The sequence below is a fragment of the Centroberyx affinis genome, unplaced genomic scaffold (assembly GCF_046629955.1).
Source record: "Centroberyx affinis isolate AG114_WGS23_722 - 3 ecotype Tasmania unplaced genomic scaffold, CSIRO-AGI_Caff_v1 ptg003745l_1, whole genome shotgun sequence".
Taxonomy (NCBI): Eukaryota; Metazoa; Chordata; class Actinopteri; order Beryciformes; family Berycidae; genus Centroberyx; species Centroberyx affinis.
In genome coordinates, this window is record NW_027281623.1 from 117,247 (window position 1) to 141,950 (window position 24,704).

General features: G+C 41.3%; 2 protein-coding genes across 2 annotated transcripts; one reads left to right on the forward strand and one right to left on the reverse strand.

The window, feature by feature from the left end:
* Positions 1-43: 43 nt before the first annotated feature.
* On the reverse strand, positions 44-4,249 carry slc16a3a (solute carrier family 16 member 3a). The gene is made up of 5 exons (XM_071540918.1): positions 4,027-4,249; positions 2,796-2,939; positions 1,932-2,557; positions 1,381-1,561; positions 44-468 (listed from the first exon to the last, which is right to left on the reverse strand). Exons 1-5 carry the CDS (start codon positions 4,247-4,249, stop codon positions 44-46), a joined length of 1,599 nt encoding a protein of 532 aa, XP_071397019.1.
* Positions 4,250-13,360: 9,111 nt separating this feature from the next.
* Positions 13,361-24,186, forward strand: dus1l (dihydrouridine synthase 1-like (S. cerevisiae)). The gene is made up of 13 exons (XM_071540917.1): positions 13,361-13,597; positions 14,780-14,888; positions 15,317-15,367; positions 15,648-15,760; positions 17,623-17,705; positions 18,373-18,476; positions 18,705-18,852; positions 19,355-19,451; positions 19,786-19,874; positions 20,514-20,683; positions 20,890-20,927; positions 21,071-21,146; positions 21,382-24,186. The coding sequence occupies exons 1-13, from the start codon at positions 13,361-13,363 to the stop codon at positions 21,528-21,530; spliced, it is 1,464 nt and encodes a 487-aa protein (XP_071397018.1). The 3' UTR covers positions 21,531-24,186.
* Positions 24,187-24,704: the final 518 nt, after the last annotated feature.

The window sequence follows — 24,704 nt, forward strand, 5'->3', positions numbered from 1 at the left end:
GAATGGGGCTAGATATCGTCCCAGCGTCCTCCTCCATTCCCGTTCACAGGCATGTTTCAGGGCTGGTGGCCATGCCGCCATTTTGTTGTGGCTCTTTCAAGAACCTCTCCACCTCCTGTGAGTCCACTGTTATACTCTCCGGCCTGACCTCGTCTATCGCTTTCTCTGTCTCTCTCTCCTCTTCCTCCTGCTCCTCTTCCTTTAACTCCTTTACCTTCTTTGTCTCCTTCTCTTGCTCCTCTTTCTCCCCCTTCTCCTCTTCGTCATCTCCCTCCGGGGTTTTGCCAAATACGTCCATCTTGGCGCTGTTGGTCACCACGGCGTTCTCCACCTTGTCTGCCGGCGGCAAAGTCTTCCTCCCGATGAACAAGAAGTTGCAAATGGCCAAAACCAGAGCCGAGAGGACCACCTCGCAACCCGCCAGCAGGAAGACGTACATGTAGTTCTTGGTGGCATCAAGCAACCGGCCTGAGACAGAGGAAGGACAAAAGGAAACAGAAAGAGGAGAGAACGGTCAAGGGAAGCTCTTACAAGCTCTCATTTTCTCACTTTTGAGAATGCCTATCACTCAACCTAGTGTATGTTTAAATGTTAGCATACTATCACTCAACATAGTGTATCCTGAAGTGTTAACCAACTATCACTCAACCTAGTGTATGTTTAAATGTTAGCATACTATCACTCAACATAGTGTATGCTAAAGTGTTAGCATGGAGCCTACTATCACTCAACATAGAGTATGCTAAAGTGTTAGCCTACTATCACCCAACATAGTGTATGCTTAAGTGTTACTATCACTCAACAACGTTTAAGTGTCAGCATGGAGCCTACTGTCACTCAACATAGTGTACGCTAAAGTGTTAGCATGGAGCCTACTATCACTCAACAGTGTATACTAAAGTGATAGCATGGAGTCTAGTATCACTCAACATAGTGTATGCTAAAGTCTTAGCATGGAGCCTATTATCACTCAACATAGTGTATGTTAAAGTGTTAACATTTTGGTGGCTATGTTCTCACCACTTAATGGATAAGTTGACCAACAGGAAATCAATGTATTCCTTTAAAGAATGTATAATATTGACTATAATCATAGGTTTCACTCTCACCTATATTATCGCTCCACGTACAGTAGCCTATAGACAGTTCTACAGTTGGATACTTAATCAACAAATCTTCCCATATGGGTCCCTGGGACAAAATATATATATTTTGTGGTCATGATAAAAAAAAACCATTTGAGATGTATAGTGTGCTGTGTATGTCTGCTCTCTACAAAAATCAACAAAGACTCAGTGGCTTGTCCACTTCTCAGCAGAAACCTTTAAAATGGATTGGGTCCAACATGGGTATTGTTGTGTAGTTTTGGTGCATACTGACCAGCGCCCGGTGGCCCCACCAGCACAGCAATGGCCTCCATGAGCAGAACCAGACCGATGGCGCTGGAGAACTTCTCAGTGCCGACTATCGTCATGAGAACCTCAAACTGCAGCGCGCCCACCATGCCATAGGAGATGCCAAAGAAGATACAGTAGACCACCAGAGACGTATAGTCATGAGCCTAGGACCAGGATGCATGGTATTAGACTAGTGTTAGAGAAATAATGATATAAGATGCAGAGTCAAGGCAGAGCCAAGCTAGCATATATGGAAGGTTCCATATGTGCTTAGGTTTTTCTAACTTGCTAAACATTCAAGGGAAAAAACATCACAGTACTGGACACACTGTTTGACACGTGATCTCTGGGAAGTGCAGGGCAAAAACACCACAGCAATGAGCACTTAGCACCAAAGATGGACACAAAATAAAAAAAACACCACAGCAATGAACACTTACTACCAAGGACGAGACAAAAGAAGAGACAAAATGTCCAAAAAAACAAGAAACAAGAATTACTATTCCAGTTGATTCCCAACGAGCCTTCACCTACCTGCGATCCCACCAGGTCAGTGGTTCCGTTGAAGATCAAAGCGAAGCTGAAGAGGTAGACGCAACGAGGCCGCACCCACTTCAGCCCGGCGATCACGCCGCATGTGGGCCGCGCAAATATGTCAATGAAGCCCAGGATGGAGAGCAGCAAAGCCGACTTGGTGTCCTCGGTCCCTAGCTCCTTAGCGTAGCTGACCACAAACACCGGAGGCACGAACAACCCCAGCACCATGATGGACGCCGCCACAGTGTAGATGACAAAGCCGCGGTCTTTGAACACAGAGAAGTCCAGCAGCTTGACTTTGGGCTTTGTCTTCTCTGGCGCCTCCAACGCCTCCTTTTCCCCTTCTTTGCCCTCTTCCAGTTCCTTGACCGTGGGGATCTTGGGGGCAACCAGAGGCCTCATGAGGGCCCCGCAGACACAGCAGTTGAGCAGCATGCCGCCCAGGATGAGGAAGCCGCCCCTCCACCCGTACTGGTACTGGAGAACCTGGCCCAGTGGCGAGAGGCAGCACAGAGCCACGGGGCTACCTGCTGCTGAGAGCCCGTTGGCCAGCGGACGCTTTTCGCTGAAGTAGCGGTTGAGCATAATCAGAGAGGGTTGGAAGTTCAATGCCAACCCCAGACCTGCAGCACAAGGAAGAAGAAGAGTGGAGGCTCTGACTGATTTGAAAACAAAATCCTGAAAACTAAATAATATGGGACGTACATCAGTGTAATGCCACTTCTAAAAGGGTAGAGTTTAGGTGGGTTTACTCTCCACCACATCCCTGGTTAGGATGCCGAGGTCAGATTGAGTCAAACTGTGATCTAATAATCTTCCACTAGCAAGGTGGGAAGGTTTCAGGAGACAAACCGCTCAAACCTGTAATGACCCCGGTACAGAGGTAAATGTGGATGATGCTGGTGGAGAAGGAGGCCAGGATCATTCCCAGGGAAGCGAAGATGCCGCCCACCATCATCACCGGACGACAGCCCACTCGGTTCACCAGCACACTGCATAGAGGACCTGCACAAGGTACAACACACTCAGTCAGACTCTGAGAATCAGTTTTACACCGTCAGAGTGAGGACTGGGATTAAGACTTGGGTTTAGGGTTAGAATTAGGTTTAGATAGGATAAGGGTTAAAGCTTAGTATGGTGGCATTTCCATAACAAAACTTGCGAGAATAAGACCGGAAATGGCACCGCCGTGCAAGCGCAGTAACAGCTCTCGCACAAGAGGGAACATTATCTTTGTGAGCAATATTGCAGCTTGCAAGCAGAAACCATATTTGAGCAATTTCATCAGTTACTGTAAAGTCCCTGACTTTGTCCGAGACTGTGTTTTGAATGTCTGTCTGTTACCCTCTGAAGCAGAAAACATAGCAATGCCTGCTTCTACCCCTTTCTTCTTTGTTGTTTTCTTTTTAATCTTTGTTGACATTGTTGCACGGGCTTCAAGCCAATCACAACACATTTTCAGATAAGGGTAATGCATGGACAATGCTCTTGCTCAAGTTCTCTGTTGTTGTTTTTGTCATGGAAACGCCACCACAGTTAAGGTTAGAATTAGGAATAGGAAAGGGAAGGGAGTGTTAAAGGAATAGTTCACCCAAAAATGAAAATTCTGTCATCTCCTCACCCTCATGCCAGTTGAAACACAGGTGAAGTTTGTCCATATAACACACAGGGAGGCTGCCAGCACAACTCCATAGCAGCCTTCTCCAAAACAACTGAAGTCAGTGGGGACCAGTTCTTCAGAGTTCCAAAAAGACCTACAGTATATTTACACCATCATTTAGTGTAAATCTTAACTACAGCTGATTGATTTGCAACAAATAATGGTGTATAGGTCTTTCTATTCACAGTGTGATTGTTTGGTTGTTTTTGTTTTGGAACTCTAAAGAACAGGTCCCCATTGACTTCAGTTGTTTTGGAGAAGGCTGCTATCAAGTTGTGCTGGCAACCTCCCTGTGTGTTATATGGACTAACAAATTTCACCTGTGTTTCATTTGGCATGAGGGTGAGTAGATGATGACAGCATTTTCATTTTTGGGTGAACTATTCCTTTAAGGTTAAGACAAATGCGTGTGTGTTTGCACTAGTAACATACCTGTACCGTAGAGCATGGCCAGCAGTATAGAAGAGATCCAGGCAGTGTCACTGTATCCCACTCCAAACTCCCTGATCAGCTCTTTAAAGAAGACACTGACAGCTTTAGGGAAAGCGTAGGAGAAGCCCGTGATGACAAAACAGCCGGACAGCACCGCCCAGCCCCACCCCCCATCTGGAGCCTTCACCCCCCCCGCGCCCTCGTCCGCCGCCACGCCTCCCATGGTCCTCTAGGGTTGTGTCTGTGACGGAGGCAGACAGAGAAGCTGGAGAGAAAATGAAAATTGGATTGAGTTTCTCTGTGAATGGGCCTAATTGAGTATTGTACCATTAAAACTGCACTAAGCCAGATTTTTATGTAAAAGTCAAGCCGTCTTATCAGCCTAAATCACTAAGTGGGGCTGCAACATAGAAGAAAACAACTGAAATCTTATAATCCTTTAAAGTCATGGTTGAGTATCTGTCTGTCTGACTTTACCCATTTGCACCTGTTGCTTTTACCTGGCAGTGGACGGAGGTACGTAAGTTCCATCTTCCATGCCTCATCATGTTTCTCTCTGTTTTATTTGCTTTTGTTATCTCATTATAATTGTCCATGTTACTGTCCATTTAATTGTTTTATCCCGGCACCTATTGCACACTCAGCTGGCCCAACCCTAATAAGGGTTTCTTGGAGGTTTTTCCTTTCCTTCACTGAGGGTCCAAGGTTGGTGGTGCCTGGTAGGCAGAGGTGGTAGAAGTACACAAATTCCTTACTCAAGTCAAAGTGCAAATACTCATCTAAAAATATACTCTGGTAGAAGTTGAAGTACCGTTTCAAATCCTTTACTCAAGTCAAAGTATAAAAGTACGTGGTCTTAAATTAAAGTTTAAAAGTAAAAGTCGTTCTCTAAACTGGTTTTCTGTTGAGCGTTCCTCTGAATCCCAGATGAGAAAGAGTCTGCAGCTCAAATCACAAACGTTAATTCTAGCAGCTGAATTCACTAACGTTAATTCTCTCTCTCTTGTTGCTTCTCTCTCTCTCTCCCTTTCCTTCCTTTTTGGTGTCGCTTTGCTGATCAAGCAGCCAATCCCATCTGGCTCTTGATCAGCTGCTTCTGGGATGGAAGCTGTCTGATGTGGAAAATTTAAAAAAATTATGAAAATCAGTTGATGATTTCCCGAGAGTAATGAGTCTGTTTTGAAAATGTAGTGAGTAGAAAGTACAGATTTTTCTTTTGAAATGTAGTGAGTAAAAGTAAAAAGTCTTCAGTGAAAGAAAAACTTGAGTAAAGTACAGATACTTGAAAATCTTACTTAAGTACAGTAATGAGGTATTTCTACTTTGTTACATCCCACCTCTGCTGGTAGGTTAGGCTCGGTAGACCTGTTGATTGGTTGTTGAGTAGTTAGATCTATGTAGGTCTTTGTAAAGTCCTTTGAGACATGCTTTGTTGATGAAGGGCTACATAAATAAACCTGACTCGACTTGACTTGAGTATTGGCACAAGTCTCAACATACTGAGCCAGTTCCTCATCAACTATGTATTGCTGAGTCATCATAAAAAGGCTGTGTATAACATACAAACACATTCAGAAAAACAGATAAACAGTCATTCAAAAAGCCTTTTGAGGTATTATATCGCTCTCATTTTAGAGTGGAAGCACAGAGGGAGCTTCCTATCAATATACTCAACAAATCATGAACTTTGACCAATTTCTATAGATAAACACAAATTTTTCGATTCATCTCCCCCACAACATTGAGGGTTGGAAACCTGACTGGTGTGAGTGTGTTTATTAGGGTTACACCTATATATGGGGCTGATACTGGCCGTTTCTAATATGATGAATATGATACTTTTTGATTTATTACATATTAACTGTATAATTGATACATATTACACTGGTTGCCTAAGGGAAACCCTTAACCTGAACTGATTCTAATGAGACAATTTGATTGGATTCCACACAAATGCATAAATATGTTATAATAATAATAATGTCCCATGGTCTAAATATTGTCTCATTGGCTTTTCCATCCTGACAAGAATAAAATTCTGAATTCTGAAACACTGAATACTTGTATTTTTAAAAATTTCGCTATTTAGGGTTTTTTTTGTTTTTTTTGGGCATGAAATGAAAATGGTCACAGATATTGAATATCAGCACAAAATATTGGCTATTGGCAGCTTCAATCCAAAACTCAAACTCAGTGTCCCACCCATATAGGTTCGACCCTTATTTTCATCCCAACATTTTCCCTTATCGCCTCCGCTCAAGCAGCAAGCAGAACAATGAGTGAGGCTTACAGATTACAGATTGTATCCCATTATGCTGTGTAATGGCCAGCGAGGGATCCATGGAGAGCAGTGAAGTGCCCCTGTGATTTATAGTTTCACTGGGTCTGGCTTTCACCACCACAACAACACATCAGCACCTCAGCCAAGGGTGGTTCGGGGTGCATGGCAGAGCGTGAAATATCTTAACAAAGTCCCAGGAGACACTTCTGTCTCCAGATTTCTATATAAAACAAGAGAGTAGAGCCAGTCGGTTGCTGTTTGGAGAGTTCTGTTACGGCTTGCAGCTTTGACAGTTTCATCGCAGTGTCATCGGCTAATTTATGAGCTCTGGGAAAGTTGGGAGGAGCAAGCTGTGTGCTAGAAATGTTGGCTGGGTTCACGGACCGACACAACAGAGAGCAATCCAGTGTCGCCAGGTAACATGATCATTTCAAGCCTCGCGCTGACAGGAATTTGGACGTGATCAGCCTGAAAAGTATATGGACCACCGGATGCAGCGTGTTTCAATGGCACTAAGCCAGTCTCTGGGGAAATATGCTGTGATATTAGATTCATAAGCAGCTCTGAAAAATATCCTCTTTTTAATTTAACCTTTATTTAACCAGGTTGAACCCATTAAGATTCAAAAATCTCTTTTTCAATGGAGACCTGGCCAAGACTGAGGCAAAACAGAAAATAATTAAAAAGGAGAGAGAGAGGGAGAGAGAGAGGAGGAGGAGAGGGAGGGAGAATGTTAGAGGTGATTAAGAAGAATCCAAATGTGTAGCAAGCATTTAAAACACTGGTAATTTCCAATTTCCAGTCATGTTCCATAGAGCTGACAATCTCTTTAAATCCACCAAGAGTTACCAGTTCATTAAGTTTCAAGTCCTTTTGCGAGGTAGCAGGTGGGCAGCATCCATGAATGCTTCCCCCCCCCCAGCTCTGTTCAAGCTTTGGGTGTGTGAAGTAAAAGAGTCTTGGGACCTCAGACTATAATAAGGAGTCCCGCAGTTCTGAGTCATACAGACACACAAACATGACAGAAGCTTCCCCAGAATGGCCTTATAAATCAAATGTTAAATTATAAATCATATGTTTGCTTCTGAAATAATACCCCAACATCAGTCTTAGCTTTTTAACAAGACTGTCGATGTGCGGCTTAAAGGAAAGACAATCATCAGTTACAATGCCCAACTATTTAAAAAAAGATACAACCTCAGTCTGCTTGCGGTGAGTTGCAACAATTTGCGTAAGGTTTGATGGTTTGTTTCTTGCCTTTGAAAACATCATCTTTGTTTTGTCTGCATTTAGAACAAGCTTGAGCTCACACAGCTGAGGCTGAACCAAATTAAATGCAAATGTCAGATGTTCAAGAGCCTCTTTTAGTGCAGTATATAAGTGGAAACATGCATTGGGCACATTTTGATCAAGACTATTGATGTACATAGTGAACAAAAGAGGACCCAGTATTGATCCCTGAGGCACACCCTTGCAGACATTAAGATATTTTGAAGTCCATCAACTTGAACACACTGAGATCTTCCTGGTAGATACCATAGTTGTCAGAAGTGGAAAGTAACTAAGTACATTTACTCGAATACTGTACTTAAGTACAATTTTGAGGTACTTGTACTTTACTTGAGTATTACTATTTTATGCTACTTTATACTTCTACTCCACTACATTTCAGAGGGAAATATTGTACTTTTTACTCCACTACCGTCATTTGATAACTTAAGTTACTAGTTACTTTGCAGATTCAGATTATTAATACAAAATATAATCAACTAATAAATTGTGATGTATTATTATAGATTACTGTAAACTACCCAGCAGTATATAAAATAGTGGAAATCAGCCCCACCTTTTCCAGCTGCAACATTAAAGTGATGCTTACACATGAATGCATCAATAATTATAATTCAATAATATAATATATACTGTATTATTCTGAAATGGGCCATTCTGCATAATGAGTACTTTTACTTTTGTTGCTTTAAGTACATTTTGATGCTAATACTTTTGTACTTTTACTTAAGTAACATTTTGAATGCAGGACCTTTACTTGTAACAGAGTATTTTTATACTGTGGTATTTCTATTTTTACTTAAGTAAAAGATCTGAGTACTTCTTCCACCACTGGTAGTTGTCAAACCAGCCACCTGTTGGTTCTGATACTCCTACCCAAATAAGCCTTTTCCTCAATACAGTGTGGTCAGCAGTATCAAATGCCTTGGATACATCTATAAAAAAGAGCTGTGCAGCATTGTTTATTGTCCAAGGACTCAATCAAATCATTTACAACCTTTAAGACTGCTGTAATTGTGCTATATTGTTTTCTAAAACCTGACTACTTGGATGAGATATTGTTTGAGCACAGAAACTCCTTCAGCTGTTCACTCACTAAGGTTTCCAGTAGCTTAGCAAGGATAGGTAGTTTAGAAATGGACCTACAGTTGTTTAAAAGTGAGGGATCCCCTTGTTTTAACAGGGGGAGGACATATGCAGATTTCCAAGGGAATACAACAAACACCAAAATGGACCCAAGAATGCAAGGTACATGCCAATAGCTGTTTATCAACAGTTTTAGGAGGATTTTCTTTTCTTTACTTTTTTCTTTTTTTTTTCTTCTTTTTTTTTTTATACCAGTTTTACAGGGTCTCTCCCATACAAGGATGACATTTATCCTGAATTTCCCCAAGGGGAATAATAAAGTGCTATCTTATCTTATAGCACTTTTATAATGTTCTTTTATGTCCTATTTTATCGGGTTGGAATCCTGTCTGTCTCCTATTTTATTTTATTTTGCCTTTATTCTCTTTTTGCCAGTTGTTTAGAAAAGTGCCACATAATAAATAAATAAATAAAGTTTATTATCATCTATTGTTATTATTCCTTAGCTCGCTGCCTATGAGTTTTTTTCATTCATCATTTCAGATTAACAAATGGCCAAGTTAATGCATCTATTCAGTCAGTTCCACTAACTTCCTCTATATCAGCATCACTCTGTTACACAGTAACTTATATAATAATGTTATATGGGTGCTGCGCCAAGCGGGTGTTGTCAGACCTATAGGCAGTGATGTAATGGTAAACTATGCATCATCACAAGGCAAACAACCACCAATGTGAACACAAATCAATTATATTTTTTAGGAAAGCAGGAATTTACTGTCTAACTTCCATCAGTTTCATCCTGCTTACTGTGAGGTAGCCTACGTCAAAAAGATGTATGCCAGCCCAAAAAAGGAGGTGAACTCTATCTGACCCTCCACAGCATCCCTGCCTGTAGGTAAACACTGATTTAGGTTTTTACAGTATGGAGATAGTGAAAATAAACCCGGCTCATCCTCAGATGGATGCCGCTGCGTGCTTTGCGTGGCACTTCAACTCTGTCACGACAAGGGCAGCCGGCTGTCATCCATGAGAGTAAACGTGGATAAAAAAAAAAAAAAAAAAAAATGTTCAGATATCCAGATATTCCCATCGGCTAGACTTGGTTTAATCTCTACAGTTTTATTAGCTGTTAACAATCTTTTATCTCTCTGACCTGCTGATGCTTGCCTCAGCCTAATCCACTCAGTCGACTTGCATTTCTATACGACGGGAATGATCTGTGGTAAAAAATAATTATCCCCATGGGCGGATGAGCAGGTCATCATTATGTCACCGTTCCGAAATTAGCAACAGGCCAAACATGTGAGTTCCCTACCTGGGTGATGCTGCGGCGTGTCCCTCCTCTCCTCCAGCCTGCCTCAGCACCGGAGAGCACAACCACGTTTATTCCCGCACGTCTGACTGCAGACGTCAGTGGAGCAGGGAAGCCCTCAATCTGGGTCCTAAAGCCGGTTAAGTTAATCAATTATGACGACAAATCCGGTCTGTTGTTTTTCTTTTCTTTTCTTTTTTTTTTTGCATTATATGCCCTCGTCTGATATGTTAGACGCTTTGCAGCTTCATCACGAATCTCATCATGGTGGTCTACTGGGGAATTAGCTATGCGCAATATCGGGTGAAATAAAATAAAATAGCTAAATAAAAATGAAATGAAATAAAAAAAAAAAATTTAATTAAATTTAATAACAAAAATAAATAAATACATTAAATTAAAAATTACATTAAATAAACAACCTGGCTAGAAAAAGAAAGATACCAGAAAAGGACTGCTGTGTAAAAAGAACAGTCCGATAAGACTATTAGGTTAAGATTTGTTTCCAAATGTAGGTCACTGTGACACAGTAGACTTGTTGTCTTCAGCCTTATAGCCTCTACTCCAAAACACTATAGGAACAGGAAATATAAAAGCTTCATGAATTGGGTATAGGTTTAATTACTATTGTATGGTACCAACAGAGTGATAGTAAGAAGCAAAAAAAACAACAACAAAAAAACAAGGATCCCGAGGATTATTAAACTTTAATATTTATTGAGTTTTTGTTTGTGCATACAACCAAAAGTATTGTGTGTGTTGACTTATGACTTTTTTACAACCAGAAAGATAGAAAAAGAAAACAGAAGCAAACAAAATAAACAAAACAAAAACAAAACAGCCATGGTTACAAGTGTCCATTATGGAAGAAGGGTGTATACAAATCTAGTATCTTGAAATTTATATATCAGTTAGTCCGTAAGCATTTTCCACTCTGTCATAAATCATCCATTTCTTCCATTTACTAACAAAAACATTTTCTCTCACTCTAAGCTGATAGGTCATTTTTGCCATAGTATAAATCTCTCTTATTATTTCTCACCATTGTTCTATAGTAGGGGGTTCAGTCTTATACCAATTTCTTGTTATTGCCTTCTTGCTTGATCAATAACAGACCTATTTTGGTTAAATATCTATCATTGTCAATGACACAATCATTTATATTTCCAAGGCACATAACTTTGCATTCCTTAGGTATTGCATATCCCAGAATGTCTTTAATTGTAACATGCACATTTTCCCAAAATGAGTGTAACTTATGACATTCCCAAAAAATGTGTGTGTGGTTACACTCATTTTCCCAAAATGAGTGTAACTTATGACATTCCCAAAAAATGTGTGTGTGGTTTGCCTCTCTATTCCCAGGATTACCATTTTAATAACTGAACAGTGTCAGTGTCAGATGGGTCAGGATAGGCCGCCAGGTTCTGTAACAGATGTAACTGTTTCTAGCTGACTGGCTTATTAGTAAGCCTTTTCTCACCAACCAGCACAAGGTCTTTCATTATCATACAGTGTTACTTCACTGTGACGCAGCAAATCCTCTGTAGAGGGCCTGGCCAGCTTCATGTGTGTGGGTTGTTTGTTATTGCTCAGGATGGGAACAGCTGAGAGCTACAAGCAGATGGAGACAAAAATGGAAGCCGCTGTCATCTCTCATCATGTCACTGTCCACATCTCACCACACATACAGGATATCAAACATACACTTTCCCAATGTTTCTCTCTCTCTCTCTCTCTACTCACTTTGTGTGTATGTGTGTGTGTACACTTATGGATATATAGGATATGTATGTGTTAAGTGTGACTTTGTGCTGGGAATTGTATTATCATGTGCTTTCTTGTGAAGAGGTAATATATCACCACAAGGTAATATATCACCATGCTAAATGCTGGAATAATAATACAAAGTCAAGTCAAAGTGTTTGTATTGTCATATGTGCAGTATAACACAGGGTCATTCTGTAGCATAAAAATAAAAGAAAATAGTACATTTTCTTTTATTTTTATTATTCAGTACTGTGTGTTTTTTTTAATTTTTTTTATACTGATACATTACTTAATTTGTTTGATTTGTTCTGAATTTTGCTGGACCTTTATCAGCCAGCAGTACCAGTTTTTGTTTGGTTTCATTTTAATGGTAGTCTATACTTTCAAACTAACAGTGTCATTATTTTTTGTATTATTTGAATGTATATTATTTGTATTCTTAACAGCCTGTACAATTCCATGTCTTTTCCCATGACTTTCCATAACTAAGGAATAGGGCTGTCAATCAAAATCCCGGACCCCCAGTCTGCCTGTGCCTAGTTTATGAGTTCCGACATTTGTTTCCCCATCGGTACTCTTTGACTGTTACACCGACGTGGAAACTGCTGCGGCAGGAATTCCCTGCAAATTTCAGTGATACAGGTGAATATTCTCAGCAACAGCCTATATCGAATAGATTAATTAAACACAGATAGAGAGGCATTGTATGACACAGTTAGAGAAACATGATTCAGATGTATTTGCTGTCAGATCCGTTATAACTGCGTCCTGTGGCGGTGGATCATGTGCTCCATGTCAACTGGCTGGAGCTAGCTAGGTTAGCTAGCAGACAGTACAACATGTAATTAGATAGACTAAGTTAGTAGTAACTATTTGAGCCATACGGTGGGGACTCAAACGTTGCTTCTGATGGATTAAAATTAACAAAAAATGTCATTCATGTCGTTGTAGGCAAATGGAAATTAAGCTAACCATGCCGTATTACAACTAATCCCAGCTAGATAGCTGGTGGAGGAGCAACATATCCTAGTCAAGTAGAAGTCCTGTCACTCTGCTGACGTTTTACTTTAACATTACTAACGCTATAAGTGTAATTACTAGTGTAAAAAGTGACTAAAGAAAAAGACAAACGCAACTCGTTTAAAATGTACTCCGAGTACGGACGAATCTACATGAAACACCGATGAAAAACAGTGTTAACTAACCGATAGTACGTCATGTGTTTAATTAGACTTTGTAGTTACTGTTGAGCCACACAGTGGGAACTCGTTGACTTGCTGGATTTAAACCTAAACTAAATGCCAAATGCATAATTGTCCATCATGCCGTAGAAGGTATGATAAATAAGCTAACCATGCCATATCATAACAAAGTAGAAATGGCTAAAACCAGATAGGGAGCAGGTTGGTGCCAGGGGTGGAAAGAGGACAGAAAGTAATAGTAGGCTACTGCTACTTTGATGAATTTTTACTCTAGCAGAAGTGAAGCTAGGTCGCATTTCAGCCGACTTCACTCAAGTGTTGCCAAACAGGAAAAACACCTACTTGAGTTTTTAATTTTCTCTGCCTCTGTGTCTGGTGAAGCGAGCTGTGATGGCGAAGCTCCAGGGCTACGAGTTCTGGAGGAGCACCTTGAAGGGGGCGCGCTTCGTGGTGGCACCCATGGTGGACCAGAGCGAGCTGGCCTGGCGCCTGCTGAGCCGCCGGCACGGCGCCCAGCTCTGCTACACCCCCATGCTGCACGCGCAGGTGTTCGTGCGCGACGCCAACTACAGGAGAGAAAACCTCTACAATGAGGTCTGTCAGGAGGACAGGCCGCTCATCACACAGGTGAGGACACATACACACACACACACACACACACTAGGGTTGGGTGATTGGACGAATACGTCAGGGATTGGTGGTGAATCCAAGCCAAATTAAAGGAATAGTTCACACAAAAATGAAAATTCAGTCATTATCTACTGACCCCCATGCCAGTTGAAACTCTGGTGAAGTTAGTCCATATAACAGATTGAGGACCGATCTTTAAAGTTCCAAAAATAACAAAAGATAACCATAAAATTACTCCATACATAAAATTACTCCATACTCCATACATAAAATTACTCCGTACTCCATACATAGTTACTCCATACATAAAATTACTCTATACATAATATTATTCCATACATAAAATTACTCCATACTCCATACATAAAGTTACTCCATGCATAAAATTACTCCATACATAAAATTACTCCATACTGCATACATAAAGGTACTAGTTAAGTTATTTTCATTTTTGGGTGAACTATTCCTTTAAATGATCTTGTTATCTGGTAATTCATAATGTAGCCTAACACAAGACACTCAGAGTATCTTCCAGGTCTTTATAGCCAAGGTGGACCCACTTGAAAAAGAACGGCCCACCTTGACTACAAAACCCTACAAACGTAAAACTCCAGTATGTGTTTATTTTCACTAAGACCAAAGCCATTTTGAACGCAGGATCTGAATGTGACATCTGCTGGCCAAAAGCAACATTGAGACCAACGAGGAGCATGTTATTGTGCATTTACACCTCGTATTAACCTGTGTTTTTCTTCATCCAGATACCAATAGCATTTTAATAGCAGGTGTAAATGGCGTCAGAGTGTAAGCCAGTGGTTCTCAACATTGGGGTCCGGGGACCACCAGGGGTTCTTGAGTGGGTTCCAGAGGGTCCTCACCAAATTGATGAAGTGTTAAACTTCATCATTATTTAATTTACAAGAAGTTAACACAATTAGAGAATGTAGAAGAATGACTGTTTTGATCATAGTTTCACTGTTATCTCTCTACATACAATTAAGATAGTCATGGAATTTTGGGGCAAAAAATCATATCTAACAATAGAAATATTCTCAGATTTGGGTCCAAGAGACAAAATCTCCTCACATGGGGGTCAGTGGCTCTAATGTGGACTAAATTAGGGGTCCTTGATTGATCCTTGAATCGCTGGTGTAAGCCTTGTCTCTCTTGCGTTTTCAGTTCTGCGCCAACGACCCCGGGGTGTTCGTTCAGGCTGCTCTGCTGGCCCAGGACTACTGCGACGCCATCGACCTTAACCTGGGCTGTCCGCAGATGATCGCCAAGAGAGGTACTCGCCACGCGTAGAGAAACGTACAAGAGGGCGTGTCCCTCCTCGTTTACGGACCAGTAGATGTGTGTAAAGTGTAGGAACTAGGGACGTACTGGTAAAGTTCTAACGGTTCTGGTTCTAATCTACGATCGGAGGCTGTGATCGGAAAAGAACCGTCAACGCCAGATGGACGGCAACTTTCCGCTGACCTCTGCAAATTGGCTCGGTTTTTATTTTGGGACCGTTTACCGGCTGATTACGATCAATGCCCGATCGATCGGTGCAGCCCTAGTTAAGAGAGAGTGTCCAAGCGTTTTTGATAGAGGGAGATGTACAAAATATCAGTCACTCTCTTGGATTCTCTGCCTAAAGTTAGAATTGGATTTGTAGCAAGCCTGTACAGCATACACCAAATTAACCGGTCCCGGATGCTTTCTGTTTCTCAGGACACTATGGAGTTTTCCTGCAAGACGAATGGGAGCTGTTGGAGAAAATGGGTAAGTCTGCCCTAAAGAGACGAGAGGTGAAGAAAGACAGATGAGCCGTTTACCTGTCCCTCCAGGAATTTTGAGGTTTTGGGGTGGCGATATTTCGCGCGAATTCAGCCAACCCCTGCAGTATTTTTGAGAACTCAGTTACAGCACTTTTTTTGAGAAATCCCACCACAAAGTCAAGCACTTTTGGCGATAATCACACAAAAAAAAAAAACTCCCTTAGAAATCCTTTTATACAGGAAATACAGGAAGACGTTCACGATGTTTTGTTCATTTCCCATAGTCAAGTTGGCCAACGAGAAGATCTCGGTGCCCATCACATGCAAGATCCGCGTGTTCAAGGAGGTCGACAAGACGGTCCGCTACGCCCAGATGCTGGAGAAAGCCGGATGTCAGGTATGAACGGAGTAATACTTTTAAACATGAACGCTCTATGCCTGTGATTCTCAGTCTCGTCTCGTGGTGAGGCCCGGTCAAAGCAGGGGGGCACTCCTGGGCAAGTGGGCCTTTTCAAAGCCACATCTCTTAATTCCTCCCCTTTATCATGCTGTGATTCCTTGTGTAGCAGTGTGACCATGCTGAGAAGCGAGAGAGTAACTAGTGTTTCTTTGATGTTGAGGCAGTGTTAAACCTACTGGAACCTTTAGCTGCCTCTGCTGTGTTTGGATCCTGCCTGCGAGTTGGCAGCAAATAGCAAATCAGATACACCTAAAAGACTACTTCCAATGTAATATGTCGTTATCCATGTAATTGTGTACTAACAATCAAGTCTTAGCTGTGCACAGATTAGTAGATATGATAGAGATAGTAGGACAATATGCATGCATCTGCCTTACTGAACACAGTTGGACTTCATGTCCCTTAACATTTAACGTCCTGGTGTCTTTTTTTCTTCTGCCTATTTATAGTTTAACAGTTTTCATCAGCTATGTTTTACTCAGAAACAGGCTATTTTCCAGCTTTCTTTATTTATTATGGTTTTTAAATTGGTCTTAAATTCAATTCCATGTAGCATTAGTAAGGGCTTAAAAAGCTTTCTGAAACCTTTGCCATTTAGCCGTTGGAAAGCACTTGACTCACAATACCCAGCCTATGGTACCCAGTAGTTCTGTTCTTCAGCACCCCTGGAATCTAAGTCCACATATTCTCTTTTTTGATTTTAGTTCTGCATTTAACACCATTGTTCCTGTTAGGTTGTTTGACTCTCTACAGGCACTGGGTATTAATGCGTTATTGTGTCACTGGATCTTGAACTTTTTATGTAACAGGAAACGAGTAGTGAAAATGGGTAATCATGTCTCGCTGCCTAGGCTTCTGAACACTGGCGCCCCCCGGGGTTGTGTCTTATCTCCTCTACTGTACTCTTTATACACAAACAACTGTAGATCACACACCGAGTCAGTTCTGTTGTGTAAGTTTGCTGATGACACGTCTGCGGAATCAGCCTACCGCAGGGAAGTAGTAGAGCTGATGATCAATGGTCAAGTTGTAGAGAGGGTCTCCTCCTTCCGGTTCCTTGGGACCACTATCCACGAATCCCTATCATGGGATCTTAACACCAGTCTCATAGTCAGTAAAGCCCACCAGCGACTCTACTTCCTGCGGCAGCTGAAGAAGTTCGGGGTCGGTCAGAAAGCCATGACTCACTTCTATAGATCTGTAAGTGAGAGTGTGCTCACTTTTTCCATTCTTGTCTGGTACGGCCACACAACCACTCAGGACAAGACTAAGCTTGAAAAAAGTGATAGGCAGAGCATCTAAAATCATTGGTTGTAGTCTTTCCTCGCTCGCATCACTTTATTCCACCAGAATAATCAGGAAGGCTAAAAATATCACCACAGATCCCTCTCATTACCTCTTCAATCTCCTCCCATCAGGTAGAAGATACAGGAGCATTAAGTGTAGAACATCTCGCTTCAGGGATAGCACCTACCTCAAAGCCATCAGGCATCTGAACTTGCACTGATTATCTCTAAATGCACTTAACCTAGCACTTTAACACGGTATGCACTTTACTACGTGCTGGATAACATGCTGCTTTCTGGGTATTGTGCCGTAAATGTAAATTCTGTGTGTTGCTGTTTACTGTTTTACTGTGTGTATATTGTGTGCTGCTATTGCATTGTTGTTGTAGGAGAGTGAACCAAAACAAATTCCTATCAACTATGTTGACATGGCAATAGATTATTGAATCTTGAATCTTGAATCTTGAATCTTGAATAAGACCTACATGTGGGCTTCCTCCATCTCTTTCCCAGTTGCTGACGGTACACGGCCGAACCAAAGACCAGAAAGGAGCCATGACTGGCATCGCTAGCTGGGAGCACATCAAGGCTGTGCGGTGAGTTGCCATGGCCTTGTTTTAATCTATTACATGCATCTGCACTGGAACATGTAGTTGCAGATTTTTTCCATTTCTTCAAATGGTTCAAACTAGGGTTAGACCAGTATATACTGGCCAATGTCAGTGTTGTCCACCGTGGATTTGATAGAGATTCCTCTCTGACCACAGCTACATAAAACAGTGACTTTTTCTCTGGAAAACCTGAAATGACGTTTTATTTTCTTTGCCCATTTTATTTTTGTTCAGTAATGTTTTTTGGAAATTGATTCTTCATTTAAAGACGGTGACTTTCCTCTACTATTGAATAGGTGGGGCGGTTCACCGTGCCATAAAGAGCTGCTAACCCTAAAGGAATTTCATCAGTCTGGGTTTCAATTAAGCGTTTGTGTCCCATGATGGCTGTTTCAGAGGCTTTTCCATCCTGTTAAGAATATAATTCTGGGCGAAACACTCAATACTTGGACTTTTTTACAAGTGGAAAGTGGAAAATATTGGAAATATTTAGAGGTATTGAACACAAGATATTAGCTGTCAGCAGCTTCAATACAAGCGTATCGGCACCAGCTTTCAAAAGCAATATTGGTCAAACATGCAAAATGACACATTTGCCGCAGCATAAAATTTGCAATATTTCTAATATTTGATGGGTGTGTGTGTGCCACAGGAAAGCGGTGAATATCCCAGTGTTCGCCAATGGCAACATTCAGCATCTGAGCGATGTGGAGCGCTGCATTCAGGAGACGGGAGTGCAGGGTGTTATGTGCGCTGGTGAGGAACACATGTACACAATGTATACTATGAATTTCTGTAGTATTTAGGCAGGAACACTTGAAATGACACAACAAATTAAAGTACAGACTGCTTTAGTTTGAGGGAATTTGTTTGGTAAAGTTGGTAAAGGCAGTTTACTGCACAATGTCTGATTATTGAAGTAAAAAAAAAATAAAAATCTATTTCTAATTTTGTATTGGTGTGCTTCGTGTGTCCCGTCTTCAGAGGGGAACCTCCATAACCCGGCGCTCTTCGAGGGCCGCAGCCCCCCAGTATGGGAGATGGCTGAGGAGTACCTGGAGGTGGTTAAGCAGCACCCCCCCTGCACCCTGTCCTACGTACGAGCCCACCTCTTCAAGCTCTGGCACCATACGTATGTCAATGTGTGTGTGTGTGTGTGTGTACGCATACAAACATTTAGCAGAAATCCAACAACAGCACAGAAACATACACAGTATATTCACATTTGTGCAGGGTATCTGCAGGTCCTTTAAAAAGTCTCAAGAAGTCTTATAATCTAATTTTAAGAGTTTGGAAAGCATTAACATGTCTTAAATGTAGTTATTAGAAGTTTTTTATATTGGTATTTTCAGAAATATAGCATGGGCCTTCCTGTTATGTACATGTACATATATTATGCATACACATGACATGAATAGTGACACCCTCCCATTTAGTTTTAGAACTTTCATTAGCTGTGCTCAAGCAGAAATAGTCTGGTTGCTTGGATGCTCTTTCTTCATTTTGGTTCTTAAATTGGGTGTTTCATTATTTCAAGTAGTATTTAAGGAGGTTTTATGAAGTTTTAAATCTGGCTTTCCAAAACCTGCGGATACCATGCTGTTAATGAGGACCTATATGGTGTGTGTGTGTAGGCTACAGATCCACCAGGATCTGAGGGAGGACTTGGCCAAGGTGAAGAACCTGCAGGGTCTGGCTGACGTCAGCAAACAGCTGAGACTACGCTGTCAGGTACCAGCCAACCTAACCGTCTTTAACCCAGAGGCATCCAACCACAGAAGCTTCTTTGTAAATACTAACACTTTGGGAATGACCTTGGGCTCCATATATCAAGAGCCGCTCACCAGGATGTCCTTACTTTGAACACATATTAACACGATTCAGGTTTTTCTTGTTTGCCATGGTATCGAAGTAGTATCGAGTTTTTAGATATTAGACAACACCAGTCTCGCATTAGTCCATGCAAACGAATCAACAACAACTTTCATCATGTTACTTCATGCGAATTCCATCTATAGCTTTCATACACGAGCAGTAGGGTAATGTTGTCTGTCCATACATACAGGAGGAGATAGCCAAAGGAAAGGATGTGGAGCAGAAGGAAGGTGGCCTGCCCTTCCCTCACTGGATCTGCCAGCCATACATCAGACCAGTGTGAGTCACCACTTCCCATTCTTCTTTGTCCTTTTTTTTTTTTTCCCTTTATCCCAATTTTCTCTAGGTAATCTCTTCATGGAGCCGATTCTGAATACAATTTTACACTTAATTTATTTCAGTGTAGGCCCATGTTGACAGTATTGTCCACTGAGTAATTCTCCCTGGGACAAACTGCGGCATGTCGAGGGGAGGGTCTGTGACTTGTTTAAGGAAGGACAGCATCAGGCTCTCAAAAATCTTCAAAATAACTTTGAAATTCTTAGATGCAGACTCGATATACAGAGATAAAGGGCAAAGAGACAACTGAGTTTTGTCTCAGGGCCTGTAATATCATGTCAGACTTTTCAGAGATATAGTCCCTAGATGTTACCTAGACAGCCATGTAATCCAACAACTTGGATTGTTTGGTTCGACTTAGAGATGCAGTTGAGTGTCATCAGCATATTGGAAGAGTTGGTGCTATACTGGCAAATATTGCCAAGGGGTAACATATCAAAAGAGAACTGTCTCTGCCCAAGAATTGAGCCTTGAGGCATACCAGAGAAGAATCATAATCACCGGTGGAAAGTGAAAATCTGTTTGCAACAATAGTATTACATCATATTGATCTTACCCGTGACTGACTGTGGCTTGCAGGCCAAAGGAGCCAGTCGCTAACGGTAACAGCCAGGGGTCAGAGGTGAAGAAGACGGTGTGTCAGAAGAGGGCGCTGGAGGACTCTGACGGAACAGTGGACACCCTCTCCAAAAACAAGCAGAAGAAGAAGTCGCGCAACCCCAACAAGAACTTCTGTCCCGAACAGAAACGTGAGTCGTACCGATCGCATTATCATCTTGTCAACAGGGTTCTTTGGAAATTTTCTTTCGCTGCCAATTGTCCAGTGACCAAACATCAATCAAAACATTCACCAACATCAATTAAATGATTCACATTTCATGGTTTTCAGTAGATGTCTTCAAATCAACGTTCGTACGTAAAATCACGATTTTTGCGTCTCTCTTCCACTTTGCAGCAAAGTACATCAAATGTGAACAGTGTGGGAACCCAAAGGTAAGTTGATAGTCGCCCAGTCAATTTAATCAACCAACTGCCAGTCAGTGTCTTCGTGTGATTAATATGGTTCATGGATGAAAGAATAGACAACACTAGATAGAAAAGTGGAAGATCCTAATCGGAGTCTTTTGTCTCTGTAGGGAAATAAATGTGTCTTCAATCTGTGTCGAGGCTGCTGCAAGAAGAAGGCGTACAAGGAGGTGGCCGACTGTCCAAGTCAGTACACACACACACGTGCATACACACTGATAATAGTGTCAGTTTGTTGCCATTAGATTGAAACTATAGCACCCCCTAGCGGCCATATTGGAGGCCCAGGAGCTGAGGACCTCCAATATTGCTATAATTGATCTCTCTTTTTCTAGCACGGTTGTTAATATGTTTCGATATTATTTTTTGTTATTTGTGATGTAAATATAAAACCACTGTAATACCTCTTTGTGGTCCACAGGCCACGGGTTGAGGTTCAGGACCAAGGCGGAGAAACTGAAAGCCGAGGAGGAGAAGAAGGAGGGATTGGTAGAGGAGGAGACGGGGACGCCCAGCAGCTCCTCTCAGCCTCCGTCAGAGACACCCACAGAGGGACAGCCGGTGCTATGAGCAGGACACTGGCTACGTTTACACGCACCGAGAACACTGTTATTAACCTGGTTTTGTGTGGATGCATGTAAACATCATGCCTGGGTTAGAGTAACTCGCTAAGCTCATGCTCTGATCATGAGAAACCTGGTTAAGGAAACATCTTTATCTTTCACCGTGTGTACAAACTCGGACTCCCGCAGGATTCTAGATACATCAAACATCAACACCATTCTTGTTCCATCAACAAAAGACAAAGACTAGTTTTGGTCCAAATGTTTACCCCAATTAAGTTTGATGGAGCAAGAATGTTGTGTGGACCTACTTACAGGGTTCCTACGCAGGTCTGGAAAGTCTGGAAAAGTATAAAAAATGAATTTGATCATTTCCAGGTCTTGAATAGTTTGGGAATTTGAAAAAATGTCTGAAAAAGTATGGAAAATGTTGCGGTTCAGGTCCGATACACACATAATTCTAGCTTTTATGTTGTTGTAGAGCCACTTTGAGTCCACAGTTTTTGTTGATGTGGAGAATAATGTTCAGATAGAGGGACGCTCTTATTACCCAGCCGCTGTCAGCATGCATTATATCAAATACCCACCAAAATCAAATCCGGTCAAGAACATAGGGTCTGGGAAAAATATGGAATTTTAAAGTGGAAACCGTGTGGGAACCCTGCCAATCATCTCACATATTGTGATATTTGTCGCTGTGAAGAACAATCTTCATCTATACAGTGATATGACCTAGTTAGCAGGGGCAAGATGTCTATCTGCGTAAATCATATTGAACACCAGACAAAATCTTCAAAACAAATCAAGGTCTGGAAAAAGTATGGAATTTTTTAATTGAAAATGTGTAGGAACCCTGTCAGTCAAAGAGGGAGGGAATATTCTGTTAACTGGTTTATTCATGGCACCAGGGAAATTCAATCACAGGGTATCAAAGATTCATGAAAACAGATTAACCGACTAAGACCTTAACCAGAGTATGGGCAATAGCCAGGTTAGTCCGTGCATGTAAACGTAGCCAATGGCTAGTCAGCACACACGCGCACACACACACACACACACACACACACACTCACACACACACACACACACACACACACACACTGCAGCTGCTACGTAACCTCAAGGACATAGTGGTCGTTCCAGGACCAGACTCCCGACTGTTTGGAACTGATGTTGAAACGTGGACATCTGTCAGCAGACCGATACCGTAGAGTAACGAAAAAAATATTTTTTATGCGATATTGATGGGATTTTTCTCTAGACTTTCTCTAGGAGAGCGTTGAAGCTTCCTCACTCCGATATCATCACCCAAATGGGAGGGTTGCTCAACTAATCATGTCAGACTTTCTTTTTTTTTTTTTTTTTTTCTTAACGAAAGATTTTCTGAGAATTTCTGTTGGAAATTCTTTTGGCCAAAATTATTACTCGAGTCACCAAAGTTCAACGATTCAGTCACTGTCAAATCGATGTAGGAATTACATATCTTTTTTTTTTTTGATGGATTGTTCTTTTATTACCTTCATTTAACGTCTTGAATGTGGTTGCGTTTTCATCTTGTTTGCTAGCCGTTTTATTTATTCTACCGGGGCTGCGGTTCGCTCGTAGTGCATTGACTTGAAGTATGTGCCTTTTTGATGAGAAATACCACTGCCTATCCAGATATGAACTTGAGCTGATGAGGGGGAAAGGGAGAGGGCAAGATCAAAGTGGTGCTCCATCTGCCGTGGTCTAAGACATGCTCAGTGGCTAGAGATTTGACATCAAGTTACACTTTAAAGGTGCTATATCATTTTTACATCAATAAATAATTAGCACATTAATTTTGAGCCATTACTAGAATTGCCGTAAGCAAACGAGACCATCGGCAAGAAGATTGACAGCCTCTACCAGCCTCTACACTGCGTTTTACATCGTGTGCCACTGGGTCAGATTTGGAGGGAAAACTGCTGGATTGCTTTATGGCACAAAACAGGAAGAGGGCGTTGTTCTTCCAGAGCAAACGGAGCTAAAGCTTTTTGGAGTTTCTGGTAATGGCAGATGGTGGAAGGAGAGAAAGACCGATGGAAAAATCACTTCCAACGTGTTGATCCTCTTCGGGGAGGGGGAGGGGGCACCAGAAGCAAAGGGGTTTATGGGAAATGTAGTCTTCATTTTAAGAAACACTAGCTCTAACAATACCACTGGTGTGAGAAAGAGGAGACCAATCATCTCCACCATGCTCTCATTTGTTTACTATAATTATCCCAAGGTGTCACAATTAATTTGACAATGAGATTAACACAAAGCACCTTTAAGGGATACAGTTACAATAGATTATAGTGTGTTATACCCTACACCGTCCAATTTACTTGTTATAAGAGCATCTAATGAGCCATTAGATGCTCTTATAACAAGTAAATTGGACGGTGCTTCATCACATTTGAATTGTAATGTTTTAACAGTGAGTGTTATGACATATGTGTTATTTATCACACTCAAAGTCCAGAATCTACATCGTTTAATCTGCTCGACAACTGACGAGCCTCCTAAAGAATAAAGGGATGACTGTTCTCTGGCTTCTTCTGTGAGAAATGTAGTAAACGGTAATTATCCTGTTCAGCCCCACCATGCTGTTACTCTTAGAGATGTGAAACTTGGTTTGACCTCTAGGACCCATAATATCTGCAATAAATTTTTTGCTGGTATTTTTGTTTTGTTTTTTTAAAAAACCTTTTAAAAAATGAACTGCAGGTCAGCATGACTTGACATTTGGCAAATAAATATATTGGGTATGTGTTTCTTAGTTTGTGAAAAGCTATGGGGTTGTTATTCTAAATTGAAAATGTGTAATAGCATTCATATGAAACTGTTGAAACTGTTTGCATTATAGGAATATGGGTGCTAGGTTATAATGAATTGGTGAAAACGTGTATGTGGGCTGCAAAAGCAAAATGGAGTTACCTCTACTGCTATAAATAAGCAATCTTTGTCAAATTCTAACATTTCGTTGACGGCTACAATCCATGCCATAGTTCAGAGTAAGCATAGTTGGGTATTAATGTGTTACTTGGTATCTAATGCTTGTGGATGAATGGATGGATGGACAGTTTCTGAGACATAGTACATGGAAGGGTTAGGGTTATTTTTTTTACATGCACAGTATCAATTATGTGTAAACTCAAGAAAGAAGGCATCATATTAG

What these genes read in the sequence shown, in the direction of transcription:
- slc16a3a (XM_071540918.1), bottom strand. Translation starts at nt 4,249, where the DNA reads ATGGGAGGCGTGGCGGCGGACGAGGGCGCGGGGGGGGTGAAGGCTCCA. An exon ending in GGCCATGCTCTACGGTACAG is followed by an intron (nt 2,940 to 4,026) that starts GTATGTTACTAG and finishes TACCTTGTGCAG; the next exon opens with GTCCTCTATGCAGTGTGCTG. An exon ending in CTGACCTGGTGGGATCGCAG is followed by an intron (nt 1,562 to 1,931) that starts GTAGGTGAAGGC and finishes TCCTGGTCCTAG; the next exon opens with GCTCATGACTATACGTCTCT.
- dus1l (XM_071540917.1), top strand. Translation starts at nt 13,361, where the DNA reads ATGGCGAAGCTCCAGGGCTACGAGTTCTGGAGGAGCACCTTGAAGGGG. An exon ending in TGGAGAAAGCCGGATGTCAG is followed by an intron (nt 15,761 to 17,622) that starts GTATGAACGGAG and finishes TCTCTTTCCCAG; the next exon opens with TTGCTGACGGTACACGGCCG. An exon ending in TTCAAGCTCTGGCACCATAC is followed by an intron (nt 18,853 to 19,354) that starts GTATGTCAATGT and finishes GTGTGTGTGTAG; the next exon opens with GCTACAGATCCACCAGGATC.